This window comes from Hemiscyllium ocellatum, chromosome 24 (assembly GCF_020745735.1).
Source record: "Hemiscyllium ocellatum isolate sHemOce1 chromosome 24, sHemOce1.pat.X.cur, whole genome shotgun sequence".
Classification (NCBI taxonomy): Eukaryota; Metazoa; Chordata; class Chondrichthyes; order Orectolobiformes; family Hemiscylliidae; genus Hemiscyllium; species Hemiscyllium ocellatum.
Genome location: NC_083424.1, coordinates 47,601,448 through 47,623,624, shown reverse-complemented (window position 1 = coordinate 47,623,624; position 22,177 = coordinate 47,601,448). Strand labels below are relative to the sequence as shown.

General features: G+C 38.1%; 1 protein-coding gene across 3 annotated transcripts in view; it reads right to left on the bottom strand.

Moving 5' to 3' along the window:
• mzt2b (mitotic spindle organizing protein 2B) overlaps positions 1–21,872 on the bottom strand; it is a 29,814-nt gene extending 7,942 nt beyond the window's left edge. Inside the window, exons 1-4 of one of the 3 annotated variants that reach the window (XM_060844060.1) lie at positions 21,612–21,872; positions 18,429–18,670; positions 15,998–16,146; positions 6,141–6,323 (exon numbers count right to left, since the gene is read on the bottom strand). In XM_060844060.1, the coding sequence (XP_060700043.1) occupies positions 6,141–6,323; positions 15,998–16,146; positions 18,429–18,610 (514 nt within the window). In that variant the 5' untranslated portion in view covers positions 18,611–18,670; positions 21,612–21,872. The remainder of the gene's footprint in view (positions 1–6,140; positions 6,324–15,997; positions 16,147–18,428; positions 18,671–21,611) is intronic. The other 2 variants (XM_060844061.1, XM_060844059.1) reach the window with 2 other exon arrangements.
• Between the last annotated feature and the right edge of the window lie 305 nt (positions 21,873–22,177).

Here is a 22,177-nt window from a genome sequence, read left to right as displayed (position 1 = left end):
CATGTTAAGCACTGAGCAACAACCAATAGGTTTCAAATTTTAGAATCTCAAGCTCTATAGTTTCCAGCTGGCTTTAGCTTGGGTCTTCAAACAAAGGAAAATATTATGAATAAGTGCAGACTTTCTTTATTGTCACAAATTTAAATTCTCTTACAGTCAAAAATTAAAGTACAGCTTTAAGTCCTCAGGCATCAGATATTCCTCTCACTGGGGAAAGCTTGAATAGTTACAACTAGAAAAAGGAACAAAACAATGACTGAAAGGTAGACCAACTGCTGCTTGTTCTATCTTTGACTCAATGTTTAGACAGATGAATCGATAAGGCCATTACAGACAGACAATAAATAGAGGAACTATGCAAGCAAGCATTTGGGTCTTGTGGTGCCATGGTAATGCTCCTACCTCTAGGCCAGGAGTCTTGGTTCAAGCCCCACTTTCCTCAAAAGGTGTGTCATGTCTGAACAGGTTGATTAACAATAACAAGTGGACAGCGCTTCCCAGTATTTGTTTTATAATTATTTGGGAAACATAGAAATTCCTAGCTAAAACTGAAGAACATATTGTTTATGGCATATAAAATTTCAGAGGTTAATTACATTACACAAGAAATTAAAAAGATAACTAGAGCATTAGATTTCTAACTGGGGACCACAAGATCAAATTTCTGTGCAGCTTGGGCTGACATGAGGACTGTATGAGGAGAATTCCACATTTGCTGACTTAAAAGTATGTCAGGTGATTTATTTTGCTGTAGATCAATAGAAATACTTTCTGGCATATCAAAACTATCTTCCTCCAAAGTCAAAGGGATATATTACAATAGTGGAAAATTAGGTTTAGAAAAAGAATGAATGTCAATCAGTCCAAACATTGTCCAAGATACTTAGTTAATGTTCCTTTGGACTCATCAGGGACCACCTAAAATATTGTTAGAAGCAACAGTATTACCATCAATTTACTGAATGGTTGTCCCAATAAGGTATTAAAAAAGAAACAAACATCTTCAGTGAAAAGGTTTATTTTCAGTTGGTGACCCGAGTGGAATTATGCCTTTGATACACAAGATTCCCATATGCTAGCCAAGTAAAAGCAGCCAAGCAGACATGCATCACTCCATATACAAGCCCAGCACACCACTTAAAAACGTTTCTGCTAATTCAACTAATATCTCTACATAGTCCAGAATAAATATCACAGGAGTTTATTAGTTTATCACCGATACCTTACACCTGCAGACATCTTAGGGTTGGAAAATTCCACGCTTCAAATCAACATTCATTAGAAAAACACTATGCACTTTATAAATTGCACAATTTGAATCTAGAAACATACAACACTGTGGTAACAACTTCAAATTTCTACAGTGGTCATTATCCAGGCACTGGTTTCAGTACATTGCAACAAATGGTGAGATCAGTAACATATCTGTTCAGCTGCAGTAATAAAAATCATTAAAGAATAAATGATGATCTTTGGGAAAAGCTATTTTCATAATATAAAGAGCACTATATTCTACAGATTTACCTGGAATGCAGGTCGATGGGACCAAAATATCCTGTAGAACCCATGACGCTATGAGCAGATTGTCCTTATAAACAATTTTCAGTTGCACCAACGTTTTGAACAATATTACTCCCTATACAGACTTAGGCCAGGAGGAAAGTGACCCACAAAATTCAGCAGGAGAATTGCAAGTTCTCCAGAAGCAAAGACGGGTTAGTTCAATTGTACATTCAACAAATTTTAAGACCACGACAGTGATCTCATGCGAGGATCATTAGGTGATAGCAATCTGGTGTAATTCTGGGCTCTCACTTGAAAATTCTTAAGACAAACAAGATCTTGAAAGCAGTTCAAACATGCAATTTCTAAAGCGTCATTAATTTCTCTATATAGGAGACCACTGGGAAGCTCATCTGAGATGTCAGAAGAGTGAGATTCCGCACTTGCGCAAAGCACTTTTTTTAATAGCCAATTGTAACTTTTGCCCTGTAGAAAATGTTAGAGGAATTACTTCTTCAACCTTCCTCACAGAACCAGTGATAAAATAATTTAGTGCTACAACACAACTAGTTAAACCAAAGTATTAGCCACCAATGTGGCAATTTTCAGGTAAATTCACATTTGGTAGGGATCAGAATAAAAAGGAAGTAGGACGGAGAAAGAAACTCCCAGCACCAATCATTCAAATATGCATTGCTTTGAACAAGACACTCCAACAGATAAACTGAAGCTTCTTTACAGCCTTAGTATCAACACAAATATGACAACAGCTTTATAGATTCAGGTCCTCTTGTCATCCTGGCCCCAAGCAATGTCAACAAAGGTCAACGTGGCAGTTCCTATTTACTCAGTTACCATCCTGACTTTACCAACACCCTCCAACTTAACTCTACACCTGCACACAGTAAATAACTCAATTTCCAAAAGCACACTAGCACGTTATGGACATCTACAATGTTACTACATGAGAATTGGAGACAGTTTCCGAATACACTGCCTCTTGGGCAGCATTGCATCAAAGGTAGGGAACAAGCAGGCGATTAGATGAAGCAGCAGAATACAAATAATTTCAGAGATGGTTAAGTGAATGACTTTGCCTCAAGCTTGTTATAGGCCATCTTCAAATAGTTTTCTGCATTCACACTTTATCTTAAAGGCTTAAATCAGTAAGCAATGCTTTTAACCTAAACATTACAACAAGAATCCACTCCATCTTTCAAATGGCATTAATTGCTATAACTGAATTACTTTGCAAATATATTTTTCAAAATGTACATTAGGATGAGTGAGTTAGTTCTTATAATATGGATATTGGTGCACAACAGATTGCTTCCACACATCTGGAGACCTAGAAAATTCCAACCCTTAGATCACTACTTCTTAACCCACACCCTCTCAGACAGTCAGATCGCATCAGGAACCAGAGATCACACAAAGTTTAATCTCTCTACTTCACTGATTATTGGAGCGTATCTTTGGAGCCCTTTGTAGTGATAACCAGGCCTGTCGAGAAAAGTTATTTTGTTTTAATGCTTCTTTCCCTTAACCCAACTGCTTATCTGGATTCTTTGTAGTTACTACTCTCACATTACTTTTGACTGAGAAGAGGGTAAGGCCAAGTAGATTTGTTAGGGGTGTTTCATTATCCCTATTTATGGGATCCAAATTGATATACCCCCAAGTATCTAACATAAATCAATAAGACCACCTAAACTCGAGGCCAAGTTTTAAATCACTGACATTGAGCTTGTGGCTCTTTTCTGTATCTCCTCCAGTGCTAGAGTGTCTCCTTAGTGTTTTGTGACCAGATCTAAGCAGAATTCAGTTGTAGGTGCACTCTACTGACACTCTCTTATTTTGGTTATGGACTTAGGAATCAGTTTGATGTTCAGCACTGAATCAATAAAATTTCTTATGGTGTTATTCTTAGCTAGGGCAATGTGATTACATATAGAATGCCAAACGTGGCTTTAAAAAACTCTCCTTGGAAAATTTAAGCAGTTAAGTATATGAAAATCTTCATGCTGTTAGTCTGATCATTCACAGGCTTACCAGTAAACAATGACTGAACTCCTTGCATTTGAAACAGTTGTATCTGTTTCACAAAATAATTTAGATTAATAGCACATGCCAAAAATCAAGCGACAATAACTATACCTGGACAGAATTGCAGGAATGACTGTACTTTAGAGCTCACACTGCCTTTCAAATTCTCATCTTTACTGTAGCTATTATAGTTTGCTGCAAATATTAATAAAAAGGTTATTATAATGCAACCAGATGATCAACTGGAAGAGTAACTGCTAGCCACCAATGCGAGTTCACCAAATAAAATGCTGCACTGCACAAAGTTGCTACACTAACATCACTGGGATGGCCTTGCATCTGGACCCAATAGGAGCACTTTGAGAGTTCACATTTTATTATAAAAGAGGCTCATTGATCCAATTATACAGCATTTACAAAATCTGATAGTGGGCACTGACTTATTAAAAAGTTAAACATACTGAAAAAAATAATTTAAAAAATTAAAAACTCTTCACATGAAAACAAAAAGTCTTGATCACTTTATGTAATTAAAAGGCCAAATTCCAACACTGGGTACAGTTGACCTTAATGAATCTTACAGAATTGAAAAATATGACAGGATCAGTTTTGTACAACATGACAACAGTTTCCATAAAATTCCCTTTCTAAAAAGCATCTTACAACTCCTAATATTTAACCTCAAAACATGATCTGGAGACAGCGTCCTAAATAACTAAGACATAACTAAATATGCTCCAATTTTAATATCAGAATATTGATGGTCCTGGCTGTGTTCTGCAAAAATGGGATATGTCACACTTTACAATTCACATGCTGGGAAAAGATGGAAGAAGAGAAGATGGGAAAAGAGGGTGGACGAAAATGAGACATTGGCATCTGAGCACTGCAATGTGCAATGCATCAAGCTAGCAAAACCTTCTGGAATTTACTGTGCAGAGTATTCCCAAACATATCAATACAATGATCCTTGGTCATCCAAGTCCTAATTTGCAGAGGCTGACCTGAGTTAGACAGTGTCATCCCTATTATAACTGTTGAAGACATACTCCATTTTGGATTTCAGTTTTTCAGATTCATTTTGGCAATCTATAGCCATAATCACTTAAATGTAACATTCATATAACAAAAATATTCAAGCCCCTCAAATGATTACCCTTATAGAGTTTACTGAAGTTCTGGTAGAGTTACATGACCCAAATGTGGTAACAAGTGAAGAACTGACAGTTCATTTGAATCTGACAAGAAGCCAGTGGGATCTGCAGGCAATTAGCAATTACGGATTCAATCAAGATAAAGCAGCCAATCATATTAGAGTATTCTCTCCGACAGCAAACTAGCAATTAAAATATAGGTTATCTGTCATTTTCAATTAAACTTTACATTGTGCCAGATAAATGATAAGAATTAAGGTCTAACTTGTAGTACTTTCTTAAAAGAATTTTTAAAAAAGTTTTAATGCTTTGTTTTAAATCATAATGAAAAAAATTTAACATTATACAATTACACAAATCAGGTATTAGGACCAGAAAAGTTTTTCATTGGGTAATTATGAACTTCATTTGCCGATAGAAACTCAGGTGCACCTCACTCGTCAAGGTGCACCTTTTATTTTAAAAAACGGTTTTTACCTCAAAACTGACAATACAAGTTCTCATCAGTTTAGAGACTTCGATATGATTACACTGCATTTGAGTGCTGAGAGTTGCAGAGTAATAATGACAATGGTCACTAACGGTTTCACTATCATTGCCACCATGAAACATGGACCATTAGTGGATTTGGAGTTATGCAAAATAGATACAGGTGGTCAAAAGGAATAGATACAGGTGGTCAAAGATAAACAAATTTTAAACTGCACCCAGATACAGACAAAACATTTACCGGGTTCAATTTTAGGCTGGTCATTGATAATATTTTCTGACTGATTTGACAACATGATTTACACTCAAAGATACTTTAAAAATTCCTTTATTAGATTACGCTCCAGCTAATAAATAGTTTACTGGGTAAATACAGTAGTTAGTGTGATACTACGCAATAGAGACCAGAATGACTGTAGATGCAATCCCTGATCTGTATTAGATGAGGTACTCCCAGCTGAACATGTCGAAGTCAAACAATATACAAGGACTCTCTGCCTCAGCTCATCACTGAAACACACTTGGAAGAAGTTGCTAAGGACCCATAGTTGTTCATTGTCCTACTCTTGGTTCTATTTTGAAGACATCAGAATGTAAATACCTTTAGAGAATTTGAAAAAATATATACACAGATATACCTAAGCAAAATAATTGAAATAATATTAAAAAAGTAAATGTGATATGCTAAGAATTTAGGAAAATTATAAAGCAAGCGACTTGGGAATTTGCAGAGCTTAGTATCAGTCAATTGCACAAGTGTATAATTGAAAGGACATAGTTTGGCAGAAGAAATTTCTTATCCTGTTTTGTTAACTAATCTAATTCTGGATACTGGCCCAAGGTATAAGGAATCTGCTCCATTCTTTAAAATTCATTCAGTTTGTAATCTAGTTCCTAATGCAATCAATGACTGTACGGGAACCCAGCAGATAAACTAATAAACGCAACCTGAGAAGGGTGAGAACAGGCAGCAAGAAAACTGGAAGGAACCAGGGGGACCTTGAGAGAGAGGTGAGCAAGCATCAGCAGGGTTGTAGACCACAATCTTAGTGGCTAGTCTCGGAGATCGAAGGGCAGAGGAAAAGGAGAGTGCTGGGATTTTACTGTTCTTTGCGGAGATAAACGAATGCTCTATTTCAGAGAAGAGAGAGATGAAAACACATTAAAAGGAACACAAGATGGAACGAGGCACAGAAACATAGCCCATTGCAAAGATATGAACTCAAGTGATCTATCAAAGAAACAGTTTAGCTTTAACTCAAGTTGTATAACCACGGATGACAATTTTGAAAGAGTAAGTCATCATCAAAGTCACTTTAAGAAAAAGCAATGAGGCTTTCTCATGTATCCTCATTTTGATTTTGCCTTTTTCACTTTTTATTAGGAAGCTTTTTAGTTATGTATATCATGGAGGAGCTGACTGTGAAAATTACTTATAAATAATGTAAAGGAGCAGAATTAACATTTAGTAATTAGCCAATAGCATTTCAGATGTACTAATGGATAGATTGAACAAAAGGATTTTATTTTCTTAAAGGAACCCCAACAGAAGACTTCCTCTTCATATTAAATATGCAACATAAGTTTACACAACGCTGACATTTTCTTTTGCACAAGAGCAAATTTCTCATAACTGGGGTTCGGTTTCTGGGAGTACATTACAAACAAGTATTTAAAATGGATCTATATAAGTAAAATTTAAACCAAAGCATGTCATGTCGTAAAATACGCTTAACAATGATACTATGTGGATGACAATAGACTAAAGCATTCCCATCACATGTAAATCATCTCTCCTCTTTTAGAAAAATACAATTTTCATAGTATCTCTTCCCCAATTTATAAAAAAGTTGAAGCATATTCAATGCTGAGTTGCTCTATAGCCCTCTATTAAGAGATCACTACTGTCCAACACAGTTAGGTCTTACCTCAAGCTGTTCAAAGAAAGGAAGGGAATGGGCGTGAAGGAAAATGAGGAAGGAAAAAAGACTAGTACAAGCAGTGAGAAGCTACAACGCCCCACCCAATGTTCACAAAACATCAAAAGATTGGACATAAAGACATGGATTCAATAACTCATTAGCAAGACTCAGTTGGTAGGAAAATTCACATGAATTTGATGAGTTCTTTAGAAATGTATAGGGCCAAGTCCTCATTATGAAATAACTCTAAGCACAGCCCTCAATCCAGAAATTGTTTTTCTCAACAGTGAATTGACTTTTCACAGATGACGCTGTTATGTAGTTAACCTTCTAAAATAAATTATGACTGATTTAATGATTTTAAAAGTCAACCTGGTTGGGAGTAATCATCCTGAAAAGGTGTTAAAATACATTGATAATTATAATTAAAAATAAACTGAAGGTCCTTTGCTCATTATGATTCACATCACTGCATATTTCAATATCCAAAGATGGTCAAAAGATCTTTATTCAAGCAGCACATTTGTGGAGCAAAAGGTTAAGAGCCATTAGTGTGGTATTCTGCTCCAATAAGATGATCAGGAATTATTGTTCAGACCACTTGGTCTGTGCAATACAAATCTGGTATAGTAGTAGTGTCCCTGCCCTTTGACTGGGAGGCCGACGTTCAAAGTTCCACCTGCACCAGAGTTGTGTAATAACATCTCTGAACAGATTGGTTAGAAAAATAAACTTTTAAGAATTATCTTAAAAAAAATTTGCCTTAAGTACATTCTTAGACTATGATTTGGAGGTGCTGGTGTTGGACTGGGGTGTACGAAGTTAAAAATCACACAACACCAGGTTATAGTCTAACAGGTTTATGTGGAAGCACTCGCTTTCAGAGCGCTTCGCCTTCCTTAGGTGGTTATGGAGATTATATCACAAGGACAAAGCAGTCCAATATATTCTAATGATACAGATGCGATAGGGTCCAGTCCAATAGAAACTGGCAGCTCTCAGGAACCCAAGTGGTTAATCATGCAAGTCTAACTGTCAAGTCTCAGTTGGCTAGCTGATCATTGGCATCATCTTTTGAGCTCAATTTCCTATTTACTTGACATTTACATGCATGTGCATTCTCAGTGTGATCATCAAGATTTTAAGTAAAAGCCAAGTTTGGACCTACATTTTAAAATACAGGCTCCTACTATAAACAGCAACTGTCTTGCTGCAAAGTGAACATGACCTACTGGCAGAGAAACCCGACCAAACATTATAACAAATTGCAAGAGTGACCTTCAAGGAGATAATAAACTAAATTATATTTTAAAGAAAGAGAACAGTTCTGGTAAGACAAGCTAAAATTAAAATTTTATCTGTGCAAATATATGTTCTGACTGAAGCAGCAATTCAGGGAACGTCCCAGATGGGAGGGAGGGGATTGCTCTGGTTGCCTACCTCTCTTCTGCTCTCTTGCCAGTTTCTGGCAGCATCAAGAAGCATGTGGCATCCACTGGTACCAACAATACCTTCTGCAAACGCAGCGTTCTATAGGATCTATCATGCATTGTATAAAGAGCATGATTTCATTCAAGTCTGTATGAAATTGATTAGACCCAATGAGAATATTTTTAGTGATGCTTTTTTAAAGACAATGGATGGCATTATCACTAATTTAACCTTAAAAGGTAAAAGAAAATTTCCATTTGTTTTCTTGGGGTGGGGGGGGGGGGGGGGGGGGGGGGGGGGGGGGGGAGAAAAAAAGAGAGAAATGTGGGGTGAAAAAAGTCTTAAACCCAACATCTTCTCCATCAATTTCATGAAGTCTCATTGACCCATGTACTGTACATTATTCAATAGGATGAATAAACATGAAATTGACACTTAGCCTCTGTAAATGCTCCTTTGATAAATAAGGCTGACCAGCTATTCAACATTCTGTCTCTCACTCTCTCTGGCAAGCATGAGAGTCCTAGAGTTATAGAAACATACAGCACGAAAACAGACCCTTTGTCCAACTCGTCCGTGCTGACCAGATATCCGAACCTAATCAAGTTCCATTTGCCAGCACTTGGCCCATATCCCTGTAAGTCGAGAGTATGGTGCTGGAAAAGCATAGCAGGTCAGGCAGCATCCGAGGAGCAGGAGAATCAACATTTCGAGCAAGTGCTCTTCATCAGGAATGAGGCCATATCCCTCTAAACCCTTCCTATTCCATTCAGATGCCTTTTAAATACTGTAATTGTATCAGTCTCCATCACTTCCTCTGGCAGCTCATTCTATACACTCACCACTATCTGTGTGAAAAAGTTGCCCCTTAACATCCCTTTTATATCTTTTCCCTCTCATCCTAAACCTATGCGCTCTAGTTCTGGACTCCCACAACCCAGGGAAAAGACATTATCTGCCCTATCCATGCTCCTCAAGATTTTATAAACCTCTATCTGGTCACTCCTCAGCCTCCGCCACTCCAGGGAAAACAGTCCCAGCCTATTCAGCTTCTTCCTATAGCTCAAATCCTCTAAATCTGGCAATATCCTTGTAAATCTTTTCCAAACCCTTTCAAGTTTCACAACATCCTTCCGATAGGAAGACGACCAGAATTGCACACAATATTCCAAAAGTGCCAAACAAAGGTCTTGTACAGCCGAAACATGATCTTCCACTTCCTATATTCAATGCTCTGACCAATAAAGGAAAGCTTACCAAATGCCCTCTTCACTATTCTATCTACCTGCTTTCAAGGAACTATGAACCTGCACTCCAGAGTCTTTTGGTTCAGCAACACTCCCATTAACCTTACCATTACGTGTATAACTCCTGCTCTCTGATTTGCATTTCAAAAATACAACACCTTGCATTTATTGAAAATAAACCCCATCTACCACTCCTCAGCCCATTGGCTCATCTGATCAAGATCCTGTTGTAATTGAAGGTAACCTTCTCCACTGTCCGCTAATTTTGGTGTCATCTGCAAACTTACAAATTATACCTCCAATGTTCACATCCAAATCATTTATATGAATAATGAAAAGTAGTGGACCCAGTATCGAACCTTGTGGCACACCACGGATCACGGGCTTCCAGCCCGAAAAGCAACCCTCTCCCACCACTCTGTCTTCTACCATCAAGCCAGTTCTTCTTCCAAATAGCTAGTTCTCCCTGTATTCCATGAGATCTAACCTTGCTAACCAGTCTCCCATGAGGAATGTTATCGAATGCCTTACTGAAGGCCATATAGATCACATCCACTGCTCTGCCCTCATCAATCCTCTTGTTACTTATTCAAAAAATTCAATCAATCAATTTCGTGAGACAGGATTTCCCACGCACAAAGTCATGTTGACTATCCCTAATCAGTCTTTGCTTTTCCAAATCCCTCAGGATTTCCTTCAACAACTTGCCCATTACCACCAGGTTACTACTCAGCAGAGGTTAAGCGCACAAAATCTGGGCCATTACTGCTAACAATTCATTTATATAGTAGAATGCAGTGGTCATTGACAGTAGTGAATAACTCCAACTACCCATGGATTTTAACATTACCATTTGAATTTAGGAATGCATGGTGTTTTCCCTACCCTCACTGCTATGTTAGTCCTAATGAACAATCCCTTTTAACAATTTATAAACAGATTTTATTTGCAACTAAAGCACAAAGCAGGTTCTAACACTGGTTTAAAGGCCATCACTATATACTGTGAATTAAAAACAGAAAATGCTGAAATTAATTTAGGCAACATCTGTTATCAAAGAAACAAAAGATGATGTTTCAAGTTGATGATATCTCATCATTATAAATTGAGAGATTTCCTCACAGCAGTCACCATGTAACAAATAAAAAGCAGCCCCGTTAATATAACTACAGAGGTGTTCCCACCATTTGTGCTGTCAGTCACCAAGTGCTGAGTTGCTTTTACAAATAGCAACAGTATAACAACCGGTAACTGAATCTATAGGGTAGTTTGTAATTATATTGTTGAATGCCACTTCGACCCAATTGATATTAAGACTGAAATAAGAATTGCTCTTAATGCAGGCTGTGGCCAATTAGCTAGAATAAAAGATGCACTTTACCAAATGTTTCTTCCTTGTGATGGATACATCGTTTCGTTTTTAGTGCATCAAATTCACTGAAATCAGAACTTTGGAACATTCCTTTAATCATAGCCTGATTAGAAAAGGACTGGAAGGAAAAAAGAATTAACTCAGTTCCAAAATGTCATCTTCAAAATCCCATACCGATTTACTATTTTATTTGTAGGGTTTCCATGTTAAGCTCATGATCCAAACATCCATCGGCCCAAATATCTCAAAACATGTACTATTATAATGGCAGTTGTAGCAAACCAATCATTGGTGTTTTGAGGCTAAGAGATCTTTCAGCACATCCACATATAACATTGGAAGACCTTTTGCATCAAAGTAGAAGGATCCTAGGTTTTTAAGAGCAGATGTGGCAAGACAGGCTTATTTTGAAGCAACTGGCAGAGCATTTGTGTGGGAAGTTGCAGCTTACCTCTTCAAAATCTGAACTACTTAATTTCTGGGAATCAATATGTACTGATATGTGATCTCCACAGAGTAGGATACATCAGAACTACACAAACAATGCAATGTGAAATAAACTTGCACTTTAAAACTCAACATAAAACATATCTCAACGGGTCACGCATACAAGCTATCCTGTGGTGCACAGGCTGTTGCCATTACAAATACAACAAAATGCCATAATAAAGATGAATCAGAGGTTTATATTTGTTGTGGTGACACTGCGGGAGAAACATCCTACTCTTAAAAGTAGTGCTAATGAACAATTTGCCCAACAGAACTACTGGAATAGACAGTAAGAGTTTTAATGTGCACAATCCTAGGAAATGTCACTCAATCACAACCTTCTGACTCAAGAGACAAGTGTGCAGTCACCTGAGTGAAAATGACATTTACTCTTACTGTTCTATGCTCAACTTTTCAAAGTAAAGTTCCAAAGCCCACTTCCTGGTCTTGGCCAAGGTCACCTCTTCACTACTGATGTGCCCCAATGCTTACGCAATTTCAATTCAAGCATTATTAAGACTCCTTTTCAACCCATACTTTACACAAACTCCAAATAACTCAATTTCCCCCAACAACCCTAACAATATTTGCCTGCTCACCAATCAGATCCTCACTTATACTATGCTGGTTCCCCATCTCCCAAAACAATTTTAGTTCTGTATATCTGTGAACTCTTCAATTCTTTTCTTCGATCTAACTCTGCAATTATTCCCTCCATTTCCACTATGTGTGGTGGAGCATTTAGCTACTTCAGTTCTATTCTTCTACCAAACTTCTACAGCAATCGCAAAATCTGTCTATTCAGTCATGCATATGACCACATAGTCTATTTTAACTGTCCTACACGTCACAAGATTCTACCTATACTGAAACTATGTAAATGTAAGTTAATCAAATGTAGTTAAGCCATCGGAAGATTCTAGGTTTAAAAGCTCAGTCTATGTTCATTCAACTAATTAAGAGGAGCATCAAGGGTGCTATTATTAGTTAAATCAGGCTGGGAGAGAACGCAAATAGATAAAGAAAAAGTCATCATTCCTACTTGCAATCACTATTAATACACCCCTAATGGGAAGTGTTTGTGAATTCGGTAAATATTAGCAAAGGGCAGAGACAGCTTTGGCTGCAAAACTCCTTACCTAGGTCTGCATACTTTAGCAAGGTATCAGACTGTAATTTATGCCCATGAACATGACTCAGTGAGAGAAAAGACAACCAAATGATCACTGGCATCATAAAATTGAGTTCTGATCAATCCGATAATCAACTGTTGGAGAGCCAACTTCAATAAGCCAAGAACAGAACTGGGCCAGATGAGACTGGAAACAAAGGTTTGTAGGCAAAAGAGTAGCTGTGCAATTAGCTACCTTCAAAAAAGGAGATTGTTCAGGCATAGCTAAGATATATGGCTTCAAAATGGAAAGGCAGAACCAACCAGAGCTTCCTGGATAATCAAAGGAGATAGAAATGAAATTAAAAAAGAAAAACTATGTTTACGGCAGTTGGCACATAGTAAATGTAATTGGGAACCAAACTGAATACTGACAGTCAGAAGGGAGAAAGGATTAAGAACATAAGAAATAAGAACACGAATAAGCCATTCCAATCAAATCTGTCTGCCGTTCCATAAGATCATAGCTGTTCTGCTTCTCGTGCTTCAGCTCTGCTTTCATGCCAGATTACTGTAGCCCTCAACTTCTTGGCATTTGAAAAATGTATATTCCTCCACTTTAAATACCATTAGTGATCTAGCCTTAGCAACTGAGATCCAGACATTAAAACCTTTTGGAAGGTGAAATTTGTACCTCAGTTTTAAACCAGTGTTCCTTATTTGAACTGTGTCCCCTAATTGGAGATTCCCAAACAAATGGAAACATCTTCTCAACATCTAACCTAACAAGCCCTGTCACCATCTCAAAATCTTAGGATTAGAGAAAAAGATTCACAGTTGACACAGAAATCCCAAAGTCTTCTATAAGCACATCAGAGGATGGGGAAAAAGGAGGTAGGGCCATTTAGGGAACAAAATGTGGACTTACACATGAACAAAGAGGAGTTAAATTAATAGTCTGTCCTGACCCATGAGGTGGATGCTGACCAGGCCATGGTAAGAGAGGAGGAAACTCACGTCAGTAACTGGGTTTAATATTGATATGGAAGTGATATTAGATTGGCTGTTGATACCTAAAGTTCGAAACGCATTAAGTGTAAAGAAGGAAACGAGAGCAGAAATTTCAGGGCACTGGCAATCATTTTTCAACCTTACTTGTGTTCAGAGGTGGTGCTGGAAATCTAGTATCATGTTTATAATTTTCTTAGAGTTCTTTGAGGCTATAACAGACAAACAGAGTTGATAAAGGAAAACCGAAAGATAAGATGTATTAGGATTTATAGGAACATTCAATAAGATGCAACATAAAAAGGTAATAATACAATATAGGAACTCACAGTATTGAAGGTAAAGTACTAGATCAATTGAAGATTAGTTAACATATAGAGGACAGAATCAGGATTAATGTGTCTTTTTCAGATTGGAAACTGTAAGTAGGAGAATATCTCAAAGGGTCTGTGCTAAAACCTCAATAATTTACTATGTTAATGACCTGGAAGAAGGGAGAGTGTAATACATCCAAATTTGCTAACAATACAAAATAAAATGGGCTGGCATGTTGCAATGAAGACAAAGAATCTGCAAAGAGAGAGAAGTTAGTTAAGTGAGTGGCCAAAACCTGGCAGACGGACTTTAATGCCGGAAAGTGTTAGGTCATGTACTTTGATTGTAAGAATTGTAAGAGAGATAGAGAGACCAAAAATTCTAACACAGAGGGATCGGAGTACTGTTGATATGATGAAACAAAAACATGCAGGTGCAACAAGTAATTAAGAAAGCAAATGGAAATTTGGCTTTTATTACTAGAGGTTAGACTATAAAAATAGGTATCTTGTTATAACCATAGAGGGTGTTGGTGAGGCCACACTTGCAGTACTGTGTAGCTTTTGTTCCCATGTTTAATAAAGGATTTACGGCCATTGGAGCTAGCTCAAGTGATGCATTAGGCTGATTCCTGGATTGAAAGAATTGTCAAAGACAGCTAAACTTTATTTACTAAAGTTTAGAAGAATGAGGGGTGATCTAATGGAACATAGAAAGATGTATGAGGCTTGACAGAGTAGTTATTATGAAGAGGTTTCCGCTAGTGGAGAATCTCTAAATAGGGGGGAACACATTTACAACTGAGACGCAAAAGAATTTCTTCTGTTAGAAATTTACTGGTTGAAATTTTTCTACTCAGGAACTGTGGAGGCTAGATCACGATAAGCAAATGAAGAGGAGCTAAACAGATTTTGTTCAGAAATAAATGGGTTGTGTAGTCAAAAGAAATATGTAACTGAGACAAGACAATCACTTCTGAGTGTGAAGTTACGACATGTTAGTCAGAGTAAGAAGGTTTACTTGCTCTAAATTTATACTGTACATTAATACAGACATCTTTCCTCAGGTTTTTAAACACAAGTTTCTTTTTTGTCTTGCTACAGCCCCAGATTTTCGTGACAACATTCAAATGAATAATGCAGGAAGTTTCTTGTTCCAACATCAGGATTTCAGTATGCATTTAAATTTTATTCTGAAATATCTTGAGAAATGTTATGTGGTAAGTCCTTAAAAAGCAAGGCTTTCTTCCAACTTGCATTAATTTCACCTCAAATTCTTTTTTATTTGGCATACCATTCCTGGTAGAGTAGATGGCAGATAGCATGCTCCTGGCTCCCATAAATGGCTTTATTTTGACCTTTAAAACCTGTAGTGAATCAGCTTTTTGACAAATTGCAACAGTGCCGACCAAACCCCCTCCCTTCATGGAAGATCCTTGCTCTGAAACCATGGCCAAGATCAGGATCTCACTATGTTGTTTATCATTCCTAGAAATAAACTGGAGAACCTTGTCCTTGTGAGGGAAATGGAATTTATGGCAATGAGCCAGGTCCATTTGCATTAAAGAATGGTCAAGAAACTGAGGTTATCAGATTTGAACTTTTGATTTTTTTTTAAATGCTCTTTAGATACCAAGTTGACAAGTTCCCTTTTGAAATTCAAGATTTCAATTGCGAAAGTATTTTCAATCTATTGGCCTTTGAAGTACATTGTCCATGTTTGGAGAAAAGCAGCTAATAACTGAGAACTCCAATATTTAAAAATCTTTACACAGCACCTCTGTGCAGCATACAAACTCTGGATGAATAACAAGATTTGAGAAATTAGAAGATCAAAATGCACTATATAGATGTAATGATAATGATATTGGGACACTACTTCCATTGGTCAGTCAGCTGTTAGTTTCTCACCTCTGGTGTCTGCAAGGTTGCTCTGTGTTGTTGTGCATGGCGTCTCAGTTGAAGACATCTCTGCAATTCGGTGTCCTGCGCACATGGCTTTCAGCATCTGGAAAACTGCCAATGGAGCCACGTTCATCTTCAACAAATCCACAATTATCCTGACAGGTGAGAAACAGAAACAGCCATGAGATGAACAAGATCCTTCCAACACTCAGCAGACGATAGTCACAAAATCAATGGCTGTGCTTGAAGTGTCACCTCAAGGGATATCACAAGGATGAATAGTACAGTTTACAGTAGAGGAAAATCTTGAAAAGCATTAAGAGTAGCTTAAATAAATCACAAAATGTCCCCAAAATTGTTATGCTCATTTAAAAGACAAAGAGGTATCAAATTGTTCAAAAGACAAGGTGAATGATTGGGAGGTTTGATCTAAAGAAAGGTTGAGATAACTCAACCTGGTGTTATTGAGGCAAAACAAATTACCTAAACCAAGCTCTGGAGCTTTTTAAAAATTAACCCTGAAGTAAAATGTATGGAAGATAAATGCATCTTTCTGCTGAATCAGGAGAAACATTTGGACATGAGAACTGTAAAATAAATGCAACTTATGTAGCACGATCCCTCCACCATCAAGCACCGCAAATAATGAGTTCAAAAAGAAACAAAAGAACTCAGATTTGTAGGCTGAGTCTTTAGATAATGCACGCTACATTAAGTAACAAAAACGCTTATGTGAACTTCTTATAAATTTAGCCTAATGACAGGGTAAGTGCATGCCAAACACTCATTAGGCCAAAATAAAAAATGGGGGCACAGTCAATCAGGCAGCATCTGAGAAGCAGGAGAATCGACGTTTTGGGCATAAATCCTTCATCAGGAATCTGAGCTTATGCCTGAAACATCAATTCTCCTGCTTCTCAGATGCGACTTGACCTGCTGTGCTTTTCCAGCACCATAGAGTCATAGAGATGTACAGCATGGAAACAGACCCTTCGGTCAAACCTGTCTAGTCCCACCTGTCAGCACCCGACCCATATCCCTCCAAACCCTTCCTATTCATATACCCATCCAAACGCCTCTTAAAATGTTGCACACTCTCAACTCTGGTCTCTAACATCTGCAGTCCTCACTTTCTCCAAAATAATAAAAAGGCAAAATAGCAAAAGAAAATGAATGTTTCTGAAAATACACAAATCGGTTAACATTTCAAAATAAGCTTTCAACAAAAATTAAACAGTAATGAGAAAGGACAACCTTAGCATTCAAAAAGGTTACAGGATTGAATGACAATGAAAACAGAGAATGTTACAAACAGCCCAGAAATGGCAAAGAGAGATAGATAACCTTTCTTTCTGTACAAATCACTGCTACTGAAGGTATTCAAGATAACTGATGAACAAACCTACATTTGTAGAAGTACTTTCATGACCTCATTAAGTCTCATTATACTTTATGATGAATTTGAATGCAACAAGGCAGCACAAAACAGCAATGTAATAATGATCACAGGATCTACTTTAATAGTGTAAATTGAGTGATGAATGTTGGTTAGCACACAGCTCAATGAGCTCTTTAATATCCAAACCAGCGTGCAGATCTGGTCTTGAATTAATGTCTCATCCAAGAAAAATGCCATCTCCAACAGCATAGCACTCCCATTGTTGAAGAAATTATATCTGTTTTCTTTTGAGAGGAAAAGTGACTTACTGGAGGTTAATTAAGATAGGTTAAAAAAATTGATAGAATAAATTAACAAACGATTTTCACTGGTGAAATAATCTAGAACATAACTTAATATTCAAGGAAGGTTGTTCAAGGGTGTATCAGGAAGTAAATTCTTCTATCCGAGAAAGCACCAGAGTTGAAATAAATTGGAAATGTCAAAAACGAGGTTTTTGGTATACAAGGATAACAATATGTTATGCAACTAAGGCAGGAAAGTGAAGTCAAAATGTACATCAGCTGTAATCTGAATTGTTGAGCATTAATGAGAGAGTGAATAAAAAAAATCTACTGCTCACAAATGTACTGAAGTGCCAGCCAAGATTATGTGCTCCAATTTATAAAAATGTAATAACCAGGAGCAGGAGTAGGTATTTATACCCCTCAATCCTTCAAAGCCAATTAATACAATTGTGGCTGATCTCATCTTGGTCTCAAGTCCAACTTCCTGCCCACTCCCCTTAAAACACGGTCTATCTCCTCCACGAACTTATTCGATATCCCAGCATCCACCACTCTCTAAGGTAGTGAATTCCACAGATTCATGACACTTCGAAAGAAAAAATTCTTAGTCCTTTTAAATCTGCTATTCCTTAGCCTAAAACCATGATCTCTTGTTCCAGATTTCAAGTCAAAGAGCCATTCCAGCATTATCCAATTTTAATTTCAGGTTTCCAGGGTTATTTCTCACCTTTGTGATCATTTTCAGACTTACTTAAAGACTTCCTGGTCCATGACAATACCAGCAGCTTGCGTTAGCTCATACAACTCTAGCTCTTCTGCACTGAGAATCTTCTTCTTCTTGACTGCGTATTTCTGTACGTTTCCACTGACTGTGGCCAGGAGGGTTTGCTGTGCCTCGAGGCCAGAACTCTCAGCCTGCTGTGGTACAGCCATCTGTAATCACTGGAACAGTCCTTCAAACTGAAATCCAATCTTCGGGCACTTCACCCGTGGCTGTCAATGACATAATTAAGGTTATCAGGAGGGGTTGGATAGACTGGGACTTTTCCTCTGGAGTACAGGACGCTGAGTGGTGATCTTATAGAGGCCTATAAAATCATGAGAGGCATAGATAAGGTAGATAGCCAAAAGCTTTTCCCATGGTAGGCAGGTCTAAAACTAGACAGCATAAGTTTAAGGTGAGGTGGGAGGGTGGGAAGATACAAAAGGGTCCAGAGGGGACAACTTTTCCCACACAGAGTCATGAGTGTTTTGAACAGGCTGCTAGAGGTAGTGGTGGAAGCGAGTACAACTTCATCATTAAGAAACATTAAGACAGGTATATTGATGGGATAGGTATGAAGGGATAATGGAGCAAATGCAGGGCAAATAGGACTTGTTTATTGTGAAACTAGGGCAGCATGGGCAAGTTGGGCCAAAGGGTTTGTTTCCATGTAGACCCACAGGACTCGAAGTAACAAGGCAATACCTGTATCTTTTGCACTCTAGAAGATGATGCTCTAAATGGTTACTCATACCTCAACCAGCAGGAAGTCTAGTTACATATGGTTTCAATCATAACACACTAATTTATTAGTATCTTAACCACTTAATATCCTGCAGTTACTCTGATCAATGTTGATATGTTTATATATTGAGGGAAGTTCTTTAAAGTTTGGGAGAAGATTTGTAGCTCAGGTGTTCATTGTGGTTCTGTTCCCCGAGCTGGGAATTTGTGTTGCAGACGTTTCGTTCCCTGTCTAGGTGACATCCTCAGTGCTTGGGAGCCTCCTGTGAAGCGCTTCTGTGATCTTTCCTCCAGCATTTATACTGATTTGTACCTGCCGCTTCCAGTTGTCAGTTCCAGCTGTCTGCTGCAGTGGCCGGTATATTGGGTCCAGGTCGATGTGCTTATTGATTGATTCTGTGGACGAGTGCCATGCCTCTAGGAATTCCCTGGCTGTTCTTTGTTTGGCTTGTCCTATAATAGTAGTGTTGTTAAAGTTGAACTCTAGTTGCTTGTCAGCTGACTGTGTGGCTACTAAGGATAGCTGGTCATGACAAGCCAAACAGAGAACAGCCAGGGAATTCCTAGAGGCATGGCACTCATCCATAGATTCAAATCAATAAGCACATCAAACCACCCAATATACCGGCCACTGCAGCGGACAGCTGGAACTGACAACTGGAAGCGGCAGATACAAATCGCTATAAATGCCGGAGGAAACATAACAGAAGCACTTCACAGGAGGCTCCCAAGCACTGAGGATGTCACCTCGACAGGGGACAAAACGTCTGCAACACAAATTTCCAGCTCAGCGAACAGAACCACAACACGGAAGTTCTTCATTAATTTACATATCCAATTCTCCTATGGAAAGTCTGTTCTACACAAACATATAAATAGAAAGTGGGCTATACCACCAGTGCTTCATTCGGAAGCTTACTGCAGATGTTACCAAGTATGGTGACAAAACATTTGGAAACACCTTCCAGTGCAGTGAGCAAACCTACATCCAGAACCTCAACTTGAACTACAAATCTTCTCAAAACTTGAAGTCTGTTCCAGAATTTGAGGACACATTCTTCACCTTGGTTGCAACCATTATGCTCTATAATTAGCTATAGGATGCATTAGTACATGATCACTGAATCCCATTCCCTCTTCCTGATATAATATGCAGTACCTCTCCAACGGCTTTTGCTTTTCATACTAAACAGAAACACCACATCATTCTCACAAAATTAACGGAAACATAGTAGTTTAATGGAAAACTTACTAAAGAACAAATTTTGCATTATTTATTACAAAATTGCTACATTCATGAAATATAGCTGATGCTTGAAACTCAAAATAAAAACTAAAAAATGTTGGAAATACTCAACAGGTTAAGGAGAACTTGCAAAGAGAAACAGGTTGAACATTTTACCAATTCCATTGAAAAGGTCATTGACCTGAAACATCAACTCTGCCTCTGCTTTCCTTAGATATGCTGTCTGATCTGAGTACCTATACTTTCTCTTTTCATTACCGCATTAAGTCTAAGACATGATAACAGTTTTGCATAAATTAACTCTTTTACTTATTTTAGGTATATTGAATGTCATATTTTATAGGAAGGACCATGTAAGAGCTCTTTCTAATGACATGTAGTCAGCGATGATAAACCAGGGCTTAAAACATGAAATTGAAAGCAGGTTCAACAAACTTGTCTTGTGGGGTCCCATAAGGGCTATTTAAAAATGATAAAGTGATTTGATAAAACAAATATTAATGGCTAACTGATGGCTTAACAATTTGGTTCCACCGGTAGGAGAAGTCAGAACAAGGGAATATGACCTTTAAGTTATAATTTTTATTATGATGACTGATTATACAATTAAGGGAAACAAAGCAAAATTGTCCCTCACAAAGAGCAGCAAAAATTTGGAACTCTCCTCCCCAAAAGGGACAAAGGCAGATAAATGAGATTGAGGTACAGATCAGTTCATGGTAAAGCTGAATGGCAGAACAAGTCCAATGGCTAATTTTAAAAATCACACAACACCAGGTTATAGTCCAACAGGTTTAATTGGGAGCACACTAGCTTTCCAAATCAATGGCTAATGTCTGTCTCTGGGTTACTATATGCACTGCCACAATATTGTTCTTTCACTACTCTGCTATTGATTGAAGCCCAGTTGAGAAAATTGTTTTATTTTGTCTGCTATTGAAGTCCAGAGTTAAAATACAAAATGTGCTCCAACTACAGCCAAATGATTAGAGTCTTTACTCAGAGGAATTTAAAATCAACTGAATTATTGACATAAATAGGGACACTCGGCAGCCTCTGTAGAGATAGTCAGCCTTATTTTGCTTTCGGATTATTACTTTTCGAGCAGAATCGGGTAAATATTTTAAATCAAGTTAACGTGAATAGTAGGTTGAATTAATGTAATATTTAAACACTTGCACCAGACAGAGATAATTCAGCCGGTGAGGAGACCTCCGTCGGATGTACACCGAGCTGCCGCTGCCGCTGCCGCTGCCGCCTTCAGCCGGACTCCGAGCCCCCCGCCCCGCCGTGTCCTCCTTCGGGCCTTTGTTGGTTCTCGCCTTCCCCGCAACCCGCCGGCCCTTAGCAACCGCCGGCCCTGCGCTTCCTCCACGGCCGCCGGCTGGAAACTGCGGCCTCGCACAAACGGTCCCAGGGTCGAGGCACAAAGCAGGTGCAACGCCGTCTTCCTCCGGGTGCTCGCACAGTAGTTCCACCCCCTTGTGGAAACCGCTGACCGCAGGAGCTGGACCACCAGACCCTCTACTGTTAAATTTATCTCATTCTTCCTATATTTTAAAGCGAGGTATGATCAAATTTCCAACATCCTGAGGGTTATCGTCAGTACCGCCTGTGTTGGTTATATTTCTCATAACCATTTTCTTTCTTTTTTGAGCAGAGTGTTTTGACATTCCTATTCTTTTATTAATTTTTTTAATTTCCCCCCCACACTACTGTCTAACTGTGGTAGTGAACCATTGATATT